Here is a 13,277-nt window from a genome sequence, read left to right on the forward strand (position 1 = left end):
CTTTGATCCTGCATTGTGTTATGAAGCCTAATTTGCATTAGGATACTGGTAGCTCTTGGCCCATTACTGACATGTTGAATAGGAGCCAGAGTGACAGAGCTTTTGCAAAAGAGCTTTGCTTATAGGACACCACTATTAAAATGAGTGGCTTATTGCAGTCATATTTTTCTCAAATGATATAACTGTAAAACGTACTTGAAATGAAAGCATTTTTCTTAAATTGCTAGTTGTTGCATTTCTTTGCTGTAGTTAATTTTGAAAAGGTTACCCAAAGCAAAATATGTTCTACTTTTTCAGGAATCAGTGATGGGCCTTCAGTTAGTGCATTAACAAATGGCTTTGACACTCCAGAAGAAAGGTATCAGAAACTTAAAAAGGTAAAGTGTTTACATGGACTAAAATGAAAACTGAAGGTACTCTTGATGCAGCACCTTGTGTGTGTGACTAACAAGAGGAAAGAGAAATGGGACTTCCCTCAGTTCTGTTTGTGGAATGAAAGTGGACACTAAAGTCATCTTGGGTCAATAGTAAAATGATTAAATGGGATTCAAAAGTAGCAGACAATCTCTGGTGTGTTTACTTTAAAATTACCAGCAAAACAAACATTGGTTAAGAAGATTCACTTAATTTTGAAATTTTGAGAGAAATCGTATGTGGATGCACCCTGATAATTTTTAAATGTGTACATGTTTTATTCTCATGCAAAGTTTTCCTTTCCTTTCCAGCATTCCATGGATTTTTTGCTCTTTCAGTTTGGCCTTTGCACTTTTAAATATGATGACACAGAAGAAAAGTATGTTATTCTCTTATTTTTTGTTTTCTTAATTGAGGATTTTCAAAAGTAATACTGATAAGCTGTACTGATATGTAACCCATCTTTTCTACAGGTATATAATGAAGTCATTTAACTTCTATATTTTCCCAAAACCCTTTAACAGAAATTCACCAGATGTCAAGTTTGTCTGTCAGGTTAGTAGAAAAACAATTTAATTTTATTTGGTTAAGGTATAACTGAAAGAAACTTCAGCTTAAAAGTTAGAAAAATGTAAGTTTCTGGGTTTTTTTTTTCTTATAAAATAAATAAGCATCAGTTAAGAGCAATCCCAGAAATGAGTTTTAAGGGAATACCCTTGCCTTCAGTAAATCTTTTTACCTTTAAACCTTTTAAATCTTGTTATGCATTACATTGTGTGGTTTCTGGAATTCGAGATAACATTCCAAACTTGGCAAGATGAGTCTCTTCGTTTCTCCTTTCTCACTGAACTTCCAGTTTCCTTGCTTTTTTAATACCTTATTGTCGTCTGCTTATCTTGCTTTCATTGCTTTCCTCGCTATTGCCAACATTTCTCTTGTCTCAGATTTGTTCTTCTGAACCACGTTTTGCTTTTAGTTTCCTCTTTCCACATGGTTTGGTTCTTTCATCTGTATTCCTTACCATATTCGTTGTTCTTGTACCTTATGGAAGCTGAAAATCAGTAAGAAAAGTAGCATAGCCTAAACTCTCAGTCGCTTCTTTAGGGTCACAAACACGGTTGTTCTTGGCTTTGGACTTTGTATAATTTCTTAAAAAGTGTGAAAATAACTTAACTGATCTTCTATGCCGCAGCCACTTTTGCCAATTGTAAAGCCTTTTTCTCTTGTTGCAGAGTTCAAGTATAGATTTTTTAGCAAACCAAGGATTTGATTTTAATAAAGTTTTTCGCAACGGTGAGTTGTTTGGGTTTTTATCAATTTCTTCTTGTTTTGTTTTTTTAATGTCTTCAAAATTTATGATGACACCTTTCATTGTTTTCTGCAAAAAGAAAAAAGGTTGCCATCCATGATGCTGTCTTAACATGTAATGAAGTTCTTGAATTATTCTTATCCAGTCTGCTGTTGTGCTGATGGTAATTCCCTTTCAAATGCTTGAACCCCTATGCATCCCTAATTTGTCTCTAATTATGATGAGCTTTTACTTTTTTTTTGTTAGGAATTCCATATTTAAATCAGGAAGAAGAGAGACAGCTTAGGGAACAGTATGATGAAAGACGTTCTCAAGCCAATGGTGCGGGATCTCTGTCATACATTTCTCCTAATTCCACAAAGTGCCCTGTAACAATTCCTGAAGATCAGAAAAAATTTGTTGAGAAAGTAGTGTAAGTACCACTGTTTAATATCCTCTGATGTTGTTAAAACTAAAATGTGAACAGTACCGATATCTTCATGTGTTGAAGCTATTGCTATTAATTCACTGTATGTAAAATACTGCTCTTTTTCTTATGAAGCACTTGTCTTTTGGAGAGCTGTAAACTTCCAAAAAATAAAATATAGATATAGAAGCAAATAATCTGTTTTTTCCAGGGAACAGATAGAAGACTTGTTAAAGAATGAAGAAAGTGAAAGTTTGGAACTGGAGCCATGTACAGGGTCAGTTTCTGAAATCGCATCTCTTAAAATATTTTTTTTATTTTGCTCATACAGAATTAGGGGAGTGACAGGAAGAATATGTTTACTTGGGTTTACTGTAGCAAAATCTGCATTTGACTAATTTTTGAATGTAGAGAAAACACAGTGATGTATATGGGTGTTGTAATTTACTTTGAGCTGTAATTTCTGCATGCAGTGGCAAAATATGTAAGAAATGTCTTGTATGTGTGAGCTACCTTTTGCTGCTGCTGAAGTGATCCATAAGCGTTGGAGATGCATTTTATAAAGAAACTTTACAAATCTGTTGAGCTGAGTTGTTCACATTTGGCAGTATGTGACTGTTTTCAGTAGGTCTCCTTCCCAAAAATCAATTTAGCTTTGGAAACTAGATATTTTGAGAGTATGATTATTAAAAAAAAAATTAAAAATTGAATTCAGAAATAGTAGAGCATGGTGAAGCTGGGGATAAGATCCCATCACTGTATGTGTACTGAGTGATCATGACTACAGAATACTCTCTGATGAGAAGATACGTGGGTAACTGTAAAACATGGTGTAAATGCCTTTACAGTTTGGCAGCTGAACAGCAGAATTCAGTAAATCTCCTCCTAGCCTGTAGTTCTGCAAGCAGTGACTCTCTCTTTCAGAATCTTTCCACAAAGGAAACTTAGAGTAAGCTTAAACTGGAAATCATTACTAGGAGACACTCTGTAAAAGGATTATTAGTAACACTATTGTCTTTTGATTTTAGATTTCAAAGGAAATTAATTTATCAGACCTTGAGCTGGAAGTAAGTTACTGGTAATACTGCCTTACTGTATATTTTTAGTACTTTTGATAAGAAATCTGGGTAAGATCTGTTCTATTTAAACTTGGGATGATTGATTTAGATTTTTTTCCCTTTAAAAGAGGACTTTTGAAATGTTCTGAAGATGAATTACGTTAAACTTATTTGTTATGATTATGATGTTATGATATGTCATTCCTATGTAAAATCTCTGAATAGAACAGCCCAGCCTAGAATTATGTAACAAATGCAGCATGCTAGGTTTTTAGTGAACAAAAAGTGCATGTGCTTATACAGACTGCGGGCTTTGCTTGAAAAAATAGTAGTTCTGCAGTAGGTACTGGTATGGTTATAGTTTCCTGTTGGATGCCAAGCATAAGCATTGCTGATATCATAGTATATTGCCTAAATATATCCCTTAAGGCCTTAGGAGAAACTCTAAGGCTGTAGAGTTGTATTTTCACAGTTCTGACTGCAGTAGTAAGATGTGGGAAATATGCAAGTCTTTTTTTGTATATTTAGTTAATTCAGTGTTGCAGCATTGAATCTGGCAGTCTGTGGAAGCAGATAAAATAAAGCTGCTCTCTAGAAAATGGAATCTCAACAAGTGAGCTCGAGAACTAATCTGAAAAAAAAGCAGACATGTTTTCAACAGTTTTTCAGTGTCATTTTTTAAAGAATATCTATAGCTTCCTGTAGCATGTAGTTTTATGTTTGTCTGACACTTATCCTTGCATCTTCCCTGAGTGGATAGAAGAGTGTGTTCTTGAGCTGTGTTTTCTTAACATTCAGCAGTGTTGCTTTATGTGAGTACAGCTGTGTACACTGTGTGTGTGTACTGGAGAGTGAAAGCCAAGCTGTGAAGGTAGCATGGAGCTAATTAAAGCAGAAGAGTGAGGTCATTGATTGCCACTGTGTGCTGACCTCTTCACAGGTCGTTTCCTCTACTGAGGCATTCTCTTGTGCATCAGCGTTTTGATGCGTGCAAGGTTTGTGGCATGAGGCAGCTGTAAATGAGGTGGAGGTGCAGAACTGTCTGAGGAGTCAGGCTGGAAAGGGCACAGCAGTGTTTGGAGTGTGCTCTCCACTACTGATTGGAGGAGTAGCCAGAGGGCAAAGAAACTTGCTGGTTCTGCAGTGGTTCCACAGTTGTGGTTTGTTTATGATGATGAGAGATGAGAGGATGAGAATAATTGCTGCTGGTTAAGCAGGAGAAGGCAATATTCTCTTTTGCTATCAGTTGGATGCTCTATGGCTTTGTGTATGGTGTTATTTTGGAAATTAAATGTGACTGTGGTGATGTGATGCAACCCTCTAGCAGAGGTGATGACATTTGAGTTAATAACTCCTATTAAAATCTACTGCTAGCAGAAAGTTCAGGGTTGTTAATAAATGCTCAAATAAGTGATGTATTGAAGGGGTGCAGTCTACTTGCAGTCTTGGGGCTGCAAGTAAATGAGAGCATTCTCACCAGCATTTTTGGTTTGGATTTCTTGAAAGCAAGGATTCTACATTGTGATGAAATATTAGATGATGTTTACTTAATATCACTGAAATAAGAAGTTACAGGTTCCACAACAATAGCATGGGAAATTGTGTAAGTGCTAGTTACTGTTAGGTAATGTAAGGAGGCCAGTTAAACGAACCTATAGCTTCAAATTTTGCATTATTAAAATTTAAAAAAACCCTTGTAATAGTTCTTTTGCACCTAACACTTATAGAAATAATGAAACATGAAATTTCTGAATTACCGTTGTGGTTTCAATAGGCTAAATGCCAAGTGAATAGCTATTAATATTTACTTTTCATTTGTTTTGATGCAGGTATCCAAAAGGTATCCATGTGGAAACTGTGGAGTCAGATAAGGTAACTAGGCCTGTTACTGCCTCTAACATTTGATCTGTTGAAAGGAAATTGTGTTTCTCAATTTCACCACCTCTCCTGATTTTTAGATCGAACTTGGGCTTTGTTATGCAAATGCAAAGCATTTAAAATGGAATATAGTGAACTAGTTTCTAAAAGTTATATTTGACCAACATATGGAGTGTGGGCATATATTTGTGTGGCTTAATACTACTCTTTAAACAGATTCTAAAAGGTGTTTTAAAATACAGTGGATGTGATGTTCTGTATTAGTGAAAAGCAAGTTGGGATCTTAGAGGAAAAACAGCAGCATCACGTGCTGTGTCCTCACTTCCCAGCACAGATCTCTGCTTCAAAAGGTACTTGAAACAAACTACTTACAAGTAAATGCTGATAACTGTTTCTGAGAAGTAAAATGTGGGTTTAGGAAAAATTAGTTTTGGTGGATGAATCAAATAGAGCTTTCCAAAGTAGGCTTCTGGGAGTAGGTGATAATGTGGTGCCTACAATAGAAACAGTTGTGTTGCCAAGTAACTGTGCTGAGGTATGACAGTTTTCTCTACAGTGTAAATCTACAGAAACTTGCAGCAACCTTAAATCTGAACTCCTCAGAGTCATTCCTCAAATTATGTGTTTCTCGTTTTAGAAGGAGAGATACATTGTTATTAGTAAGGTAGATGAAGAGGAAAGAAAAAGAAGAGAGCAGCAGAAACAAGCAAAAGAACAGGTAAATAAATTCAGTTCCATGTTTTTATGTGAGAGAGGAAGGGTGGGAATCTCAGACTTCACTCAGCAATGCTGAAATGCAGGATAGTTTGGTATTGTTTCCCTTTGGTTTGCTGTGCCTGGCTGAATTTGATTTTCTAAATTCTGTCGGGTAACTTAGGCTTTGCACCAGAGCAAAAAGAGTTGCAAGACTCTGAAAATTTTTTAAAAACCAGAATTTGTGGAATATGGAATGAGTATTCTGAAGTAGTGACCACTCCCTTAGGTGAATCTCCACTCTTACAGAAGAATGGCCTAGTAAGAGGAAACATCAGTTTCTTGCAGATATCCTTGAGCAAGTTGTGACATTGTTTGGATTCAGTCTCCTTCTCTCTTACAAAGCTTGCTTGCTCTTGGTTCTCTGAGGTGGTGTCTGGTACAATGAATGTGTTCAATAGAAACACACTGTACACCACTGCTGGGGTAACAAGCTGATCAGGAGGTCACACTTGTGTATTCAGGCACTCTCTCTGTTTATGGGACTGTGTATTTTGCTTATTGAGTGATGCAAATTTCAAGAGGTCATAAGGCTTGAATTGTGGGAATTCCTGATCAGACTTGTGTGATTTGTGCTTTCCTATATCAAGATAAAGTCAGTTTGGGTGGAACAAATGATACTTCTATTCAGAAAGCCTTTTGGAGGGAAAGAGATATCTAAAACAACATTAACCATTGTGACATTTCTTCCAGAAGGCAAGTCAGGAGCAATTTACTTCTACAGTAGATTTTTCTGAAGCATTTTTAGTGGGGGCATTACTTGCTTGGACTAGTGGCATTCAGAGCTGGACTAAAGTTAACAGTTACTGTTTTTATTGAATTTCAGTTCTGGTTGAATGAAGACAGATAACACAAGGTGGAAATTACTTCCCTAGACCTGAAAAAGAAAAATCCGTTACAGAAGTTTGTGCTGTAGTCAGATCCCCTCTCACTACAGCACAAACTGACTACTCCTGAAATCAGTCAGGAGTCAGTTTATACAGCTGCAATATTATATAATGTGTCACGCATTTTAATGTTTCTTCTTGGTTTTGTTTATGTAATTAATGTAGAATGTTTCTTCCCCAGTCTGTGTTAGCATAAAAGTACAGTCTGATTTAATAGGAGTAACAATCAGGATTCAGCCAGTTACATACACAGCAATTTATGTAAAGGTACAGCTGAAGATTTGTGGGTTAATTTGAATGCCTTCTGAGGTGTTTGCAGTGTCACAGCTGCAGAGCCCTGTTGGAGGTGCTGACAGTGCCTGACTGCAGCTGTTACTGCTCAGGTTGGGGTGAAGTTGCCCTTCTTTGTACAGCCTGTCTTTTGCTGTGCTTTGTTTTGTGGCTAAGACACAGTGATACTATCCGTGTGTTTTGTCTACTGCTGAACAGCACTTGCACAGTGCCAAGGCTTTCTCTCCCACCCTCCCCCAAAAGCAGGGAGGCTGGAGGGGATGGGCTCTCATTATCCTTATCCACAAATCTGAATTTTGGCTGAGGGGACTGAGCAAAGGGCAGAGTGGCTGTTTGGCTTCTGGCCAGGGGCAACTCAGGACAGCAGCTTGGGACTCGTCCTACTGGACAGTCTACAGAGCTGTAGACTAGAGCTACTTATAAAATGGGAATTCTGTGAGCAGCATCCTGCTTTGATGCCTTGTGTCTTCCAAATATTGACATTTCCTTTATGTTCTGTTCTTGGCTATGTCTGAGAAACAGTTTGAGGCAAACTGGGGCCACCTGGCAGTTTGCAGGTACAGTTTTGGCAATACTGGTGTTTGTGTGTCACTAATGTCAGAATCTTTGCTTACAGGAAGAGTTGAATGATGCTGTAGGATTTTCCAGAGTTGTTCATGCCATTGCTAATTCTGTAAGTTAATGTGATTTTTAACCTACCTTTGTTCGTAAGAAAAAATTAATAATTCAAAGGAAGAATTCTTTTGCTGTCCCATTTTGGAAGAGAAGATGAAATACAAGTTGAAGAGACTTTTTAAGTTTATGTTTCTTCATGTTTTACAGTGGTTGAGTGTAGTAGGTTTAGTAAGCTCAAACTAAAGAATGACCTGAAGAATTTTATTATCTGTAGGTGTCAAGAATAGCATTTTCTTAGGGCTCTTATGTAAATAAGCTTTGCTGGCTTTTTTCCTTTATTCTGGAAAGATTGTTAGGTTTTTTCCTTTTTTTTCCCTGGCAGTTAAAAGCTATCAAAGAAGGACTGTTGTCATGTCAAATGAATTAAAGTTAATATTTGAAAAATGGCTTGAGCCTTTCCAAGGAGCTTGCTTGTACCACATATGGCATGAAAGGTTTTGCACTGTGAGGAGCCAGACCATGCCCTTAATAACTGTTGTACATTATAACCATAGGGAGTATATTGTGTGTTGTTGTATAAGTAAATTAAAAGGTAATGGACTGAGAAATGCCTTGACTTCAATCTTAAATAGATTACATTTGGAAACCAAGTTGTGAGTAGCTGTTCTAGTGCATCTCCTCCACATACAAAGCTGCTGTGGAAGCCTGTGATAAATAGGTGGGAGCAGAGGAAAAAGGAATGGCTGCTCTGAGAGACTGCAGAAGTGTGTGAGGCAGGCAGGGAGCAAAGGGGGAGGTTTGATGTGTGTTTGCCCCCACGTGCCCTTGGCTGGCATCAGGGACAGGGGTTTTCACAGATCCCCTCTGCCATGGCCAGGACTGGAAGTGAACAGATATTTAATGTTCTTTTCACAGGGCAAGCTTGTTATTGGGCACAACATGCTGCTGGATGTTATGCACACCATACATCAGTTCTATTGTCCCCTGCCTGATGTAAGTAATCTCTTGAGTGCTCAGGTGATGAAATAAATGTCTTAATGTATTTGTCTCTTAGTCTTATCTCCACACTTTCTTCTGAATGGAAGAATTCATCAGTCTATAAAGAATTGCAGGAAAGTATTTTTAAAAATCCACTCTGGGCTACTGCCTTATTGTCGTAAATATTTATGTAGAAAGTTTTAATTGGATTGTTCTCCTTTGCATTTTTAAAATGTTCAAATCAGAATTGTGGGTTTTACTTATGTCAGGTATATTTAACTGACTGACATATTATAAGAAACTGGTGTGGGGCTTCAGCACAATTACGTGGCATTCCCCTTTGTAGTTTGCAAAGTGGGAATGTGTGTTTTTAGATAATATAATACACTTAATGAAATGATCAGCTGTCCTGTAGCAGGATGATGCTCACTGGGGTGAGGAGGTGTAATGTCAGAATACTTGGAGGGAGCACACTTGGGCTGCAGCAGGGCAGTGTAGCAGTTCATGGCTGGACAGTTCAGTTAAACTGAGCAGTGCATTGGCCCCAGGAACACTGAGGAAGCAAAAGGTCTCATTGGAAGGATGGCTCACATGACATTGTACTTGCAGTCTTAAAGGACTTGTGGGTGTTTGGGGAAAAACTTGATCATAAGATGGGAACTTTGGGACTGGTTTGGATGGTGTTGGAACATAAGAAATTATCAGTAGTTCCTGTATTTTTGACCCTTGGCAGATCTAAACCCGTAGGCAGTCACTGCATACCCTCTGACTGCTTATATTCCATTGAAATACTGAGTGCTGGGAGCACTTTAGAACTGGTAACTAGGCTGGAATCCAAAGTAGCCTGGGGTATAAAATGGGATAAGGTGTTGGCAGTGACAGAACATTTTATTACTAATGATAGACAAATTAGAAATGCGTAGTCTGTAGTTGTGTGTAATTGCAAGTGGTGTCTGTGGTAGTGCTGACAAATACATCTCTTACAGTGAGAGTTCAGTTACTGTAGCTCCCTTTTAGAGGCTGTTTGGATAATTGTAGCACTGACTTGGATTTTGTCTTCCGGTTTAATGTTAAATTAGGACCTGAGCGAGTTCAAGGAAGTAACATCATGTGTCTTTCCCCGGTAAGTTCTTAGTTCAAACTTTCAACCATTTCAGTATAGTTTTAGCAAGCTGATATTTTTTGTCCTAGCCCTGTACCCAAGCTGTTACTGGAAAAGAAATAAGGATCAAGTTAGATAAATACAGTTTTTAAAGTAATTTTGAGCACCTTTTTTTCAGAAAAACAGCATTGTTGGTTCACTTCTTGGCAAAAGATGCACCCTTGCTACTCCCCGTGGATTTGGCATGACGTTTGGTGTTTTGAATCTACAATTGATTTGGAACAAGATTTATTTGCCACTAGTTGCTAGCATCTTTTGCTGTTCCTTGGTTGCTGTTCTTTTCTCATGCTGAACAAAGCCAAGGAATGTTTTGACAGTTCCAAATCCAACAGTAGTTTTCAGTAGGGTGTATCTGCTGTTTCCCAGCTAATACACTAAAACATTGTTTGAGGATTAGCAAAATCGACATTCTTCTGTTTCAACCTATTTAGCTCTTATTTTGTTTCTAGGTTACTGGATACTAAACTGATGGCAAGTACACAACCTTTTAAGGTAAATTAATATTATAGAATGATTTGAAGAGACAAAATCGCATTAATACATGTGTATTGAAACAAATTATACTTCTTTGTATAGAAAAATGGCTAATAATATTTTCTGTCATGCTCCTTTTATTGTAGAAGAATGATTTTTCTTTACCCCTTATCCAAACTTACAGAATTTATAAAATGCAATTTTTTACTTTTCTACTAGTGACTTTTGTGTTTGAAATTTTATGGTAATTTGGCAGCTTTGGATTCCAAAATACATAGTTTTTGCTAGGTCAAATGTGATTACTAGATTATTTTCTTCTTAAGTAGCATCTCCCCTCAGGAGATAAAAAAAGTGCTGTTCATGAACAAATAGGATCTGGAAGCTGCTTGTATATTCAGAGTCTTAGAGTACTGTAAATGCTGACTTAGATGTGTCTGGAAAATGCTTTATCATCATTAAATTCTCTTGTGGTCTTTGCTCAGTGGGTAGGCAGCAGAAAGAAAAAAAAATTACAGGTTTCTCTTAAAATCTCTTACAGCATGTGTTTTATTCCTCTAAAGAAGTACTGAGATAAGAGTTCATAAGCTCTTGTTTTCCCATGTGCCTTTGAATTAATTAAAAAACATGCTGAGGAAACAGCATCTCTCTTTGTGCATAGCTCTGTGACTCCAGAGCGTTGCATAAAGAAGTGCTTGTAGGTATTGTCAGGTTTGTGTTGCACACTGATGTAGTAAGAATAGAGGCTTTGGCATTCTGAGAAGTAAGAATCCTCCATGAGTTTTATGTTTGGTAACGCTGTGTTGGTATTTGTAATTCTACAGCAGATGCTTGTGTTTTTAGGCTGTTATGAAATCTTGCTTTGGGATGCCAGATTAATGCATCGTTTGATCTTGTTCATTGTACTTAGTTCTTGATGACTTTTCAGTCTGCAGACTTGATGAGTGTAAACAGCTAAGCTTGATTGAGAACGAGAGGAAATCTGGTCCTCATAGATCTCAGACACTTTAAGAAAGATTGTGTGAGATGTTTTGCTTTCTCTGTCTGTTGATTCTGCATGTTTCCATTGTACTGATTGACAATATATTTGATTAAGAACTTCTGTAAGGAATTAATCTGCAATACATCTTTGTGGCTTTTTATTTTATGCATATAGTTCATCAGTAGATCCACTGATTCTACTCATCTATGTTGAAGTGTAGGAGCAATTTTCTGGTTGTCAGGCTTCTTTCACTGTCCCTGTATTTCTTTAAATCAGCAGTATTTACTTGTAAAACTATTCAAGAATGTCCAGTAAGCAAGCACATTTCAATACTCACCTTGAATGCCTTCAACCATTATGATCAATATTTAGAATATTTGCCCTGCTGTTTGTGCTGCCTTTTCCCTTGCCTCATGTACCCTGCATGAAACCAGACTCAAATAGAAGTTTTACTTTGGCATAATCCCTCAGTAATTCTGAGCAGCATTAATAAATGCTTATGACTTATTATGCTGCAAGTGAGGCAAGGTAGCTGAAATTTGTCTTGACACTCCTCTGGTGCATTAGTTTGAAACAGGGCTGTGTGTAAATCCTTAGAGAACACAAGGTGGCAGCAGTAAATACTCATTTGATCCTATTTGATTTCAGTTTCCAGGGAAAGTGTGCTTGGCATTGGCAATTAATGATGGCTTTTCTTGCAGGAGATCATTAATAATACATCGCTTGCAGAACTGGAAAAGCGTTTAAAAGAGGTTCCATTCAGCCCTCCTAAAGTTGGTAAGGATACATCAAAACGCTGTTATTTTTTCAGGTTTTCCTCTTCCAGAGGAAACAAAATGTTTTGATTATTTTTGTCTGGGTCTGAAATATAAATTCCCCTGCTAATACTTAGTGTTTTGATGAAGGGACTTTGAATGAAGGCACTGTACATACAGTGCAATTACATTTAAAAATATACCTGGAACTTAATAGGAATCCAGACAGTAAACGAATGGATGTGTTCAGTGTACAGCAGTTTCACCATCTTCTAATGATGGATTTTTTTTCTTTTGGGTTGACTTTTTGGGGATTAATTTGAAATTTGTTTACAACTTTCATTTGGTGGTTGTCCTTCAGATCAAAGCCAGAGCACTCCAAGAGGCACTTGGACAAACAAAACCAGGAAAACTTATACAGTAGTGACCAGTTGTGTGTGTTCTAGAAATTACTAAAGTTCTTTTAATAGGAAAAAGTTTTTTTTACCTTGAGGTGAACACAAGGATATTTAATCAAAGGGCAAGCTTAGCTCAGAGTTCTGGAATTTTTCTTAAGCTGCTGATTTAGAAAAGGGAGAGCAATACTGAATAGTGGAGTATGTTGAAAGGGAAGGTTTCAATACTTGATCAAAATCAAGATGAGTAGTACTTTTTCATCTTGCTGAATGTGCAGAGCATGAGCACCAAGTGCATTTGTCAATAAAGACATCCTTAAATCATTTAGTTTAGTCTTCATTTAAATATCTTGAAAAATCTGGCTACAAGTCAATCAGATGGTTGGCAAACAGGTTAATGAAACTTTCAATGAGATTGTCTGTTCTCTTAAATCCAAGTCAGAAAAAAAAATACTCTTTGTGGGGAATTCTGCTGTCATTGTCTTACAATTAATACTCCATTTTGGCTGAGTGAGTCTGGGGATTAAGGGCTTTTTAATAGGAAAGACTTTCCATCTTATGAACTTATTCTTATTTAAAAATGCCAAGCAAACTTCTTTTTTAAGAACTTAAGAAAATTCAAAGATTCTGAAAATTGTATGAACTTCTCCAAATGATATTATGCTCTGAAAAAAAAGCCTGTGGGTAGGCATATAGAACTACCTTTATCTTCTGTGATAACGTGTTTATAAATGTCTTTTTCCCCTCAGAAAGTGCAGAAGGATTTCCAAGTTACGATACAGCATCTGAACAACTGCATGAAGCAGGATATGATGCTTACATTACTGGACTGTGCTTCATTTCCATGGCTAATTTCCTAGGTACCTGTGAAGTCTTTTCCAAACCTCCTCCTTGGTGCTGTCTGTAGCTGTTTATTACATACT

General features: G+C 37.1%; 1 protein-coding gene across 2 annotated transcripts in view; it reads left to right on the plus strand.

The window, feature by feature from the left end:
* The window catches only part of PARN (poly(A)-specific ribonuclease), a 47,007-nt gene that overhangs the window by 1,101 nt on the left and 32,629 nt on the right, over positions 1-13,277 (plus strand). For both annotated transcript variants that reach the window (XM_063414332.1, XM_063414333.1), the window contains exons 3-17: positions 298-377; positions 726-793; positions 888-969; positions 1,647-1,707; positions 1,970-2,135; positions 2,341-2,406; positions 3,158-3,196; positions 5,017-5,059; positions 5,703-5,783; positions 7,613-7,669; positions 8,527-8,604; positions 9,669-9,712; positions 10,201-10,243; positions 11,906-11,981; positions 13,104-13,214. In XM_063414332.1, the coding sequence (XP_063270402.1) occupies positions 298-377; positions 726-793; positions 888-969; positions 1,647-1,707; positions 1,970-2,135; positions 2,341-2,406; positions 3,158-3,196; positions 5,017-5,059; positions 5,703-5,783; positions 7,613-7,669; positions 8,527-8,604; positions 9,669-9,712; positions 10,201-10,243; positions 11,906-11,981; positions 13,104-13,214 (1,095 nt within the window). The remainder of the gene's footprint in view (positions 1-297; positions 378-725; positions 794-887; positions 970-1,646; positions 1,708-1,969; positions 2,136-2,340; positions 2,407-3,157; positions 3,197-5,016; positions 5,060-5,702; positions 5,784-7,612; positions 7,670-8,526; positions 8,605-9,668; positions 9,713-10,200; positions 10,244-11,905; positions 11,982-13,103; positions 13,215-13,277) is intronic.

The sequence above is a fragment of the Prinia subflava genome, chromosome 17 (genome assembly GCF_021018805.1).
Source record: "Prinia subflava isolate CZ2003 ecotype Zambia chromosome 17, Cam_Psub_1.2, whole genome shotgun sequence".
Classification (NCBI taxonomy): Eukaryota; Metazoa; Chordata; class Aves; order Passeriformes; family Cisticolidae; genus Prinia; species Prinia subflava.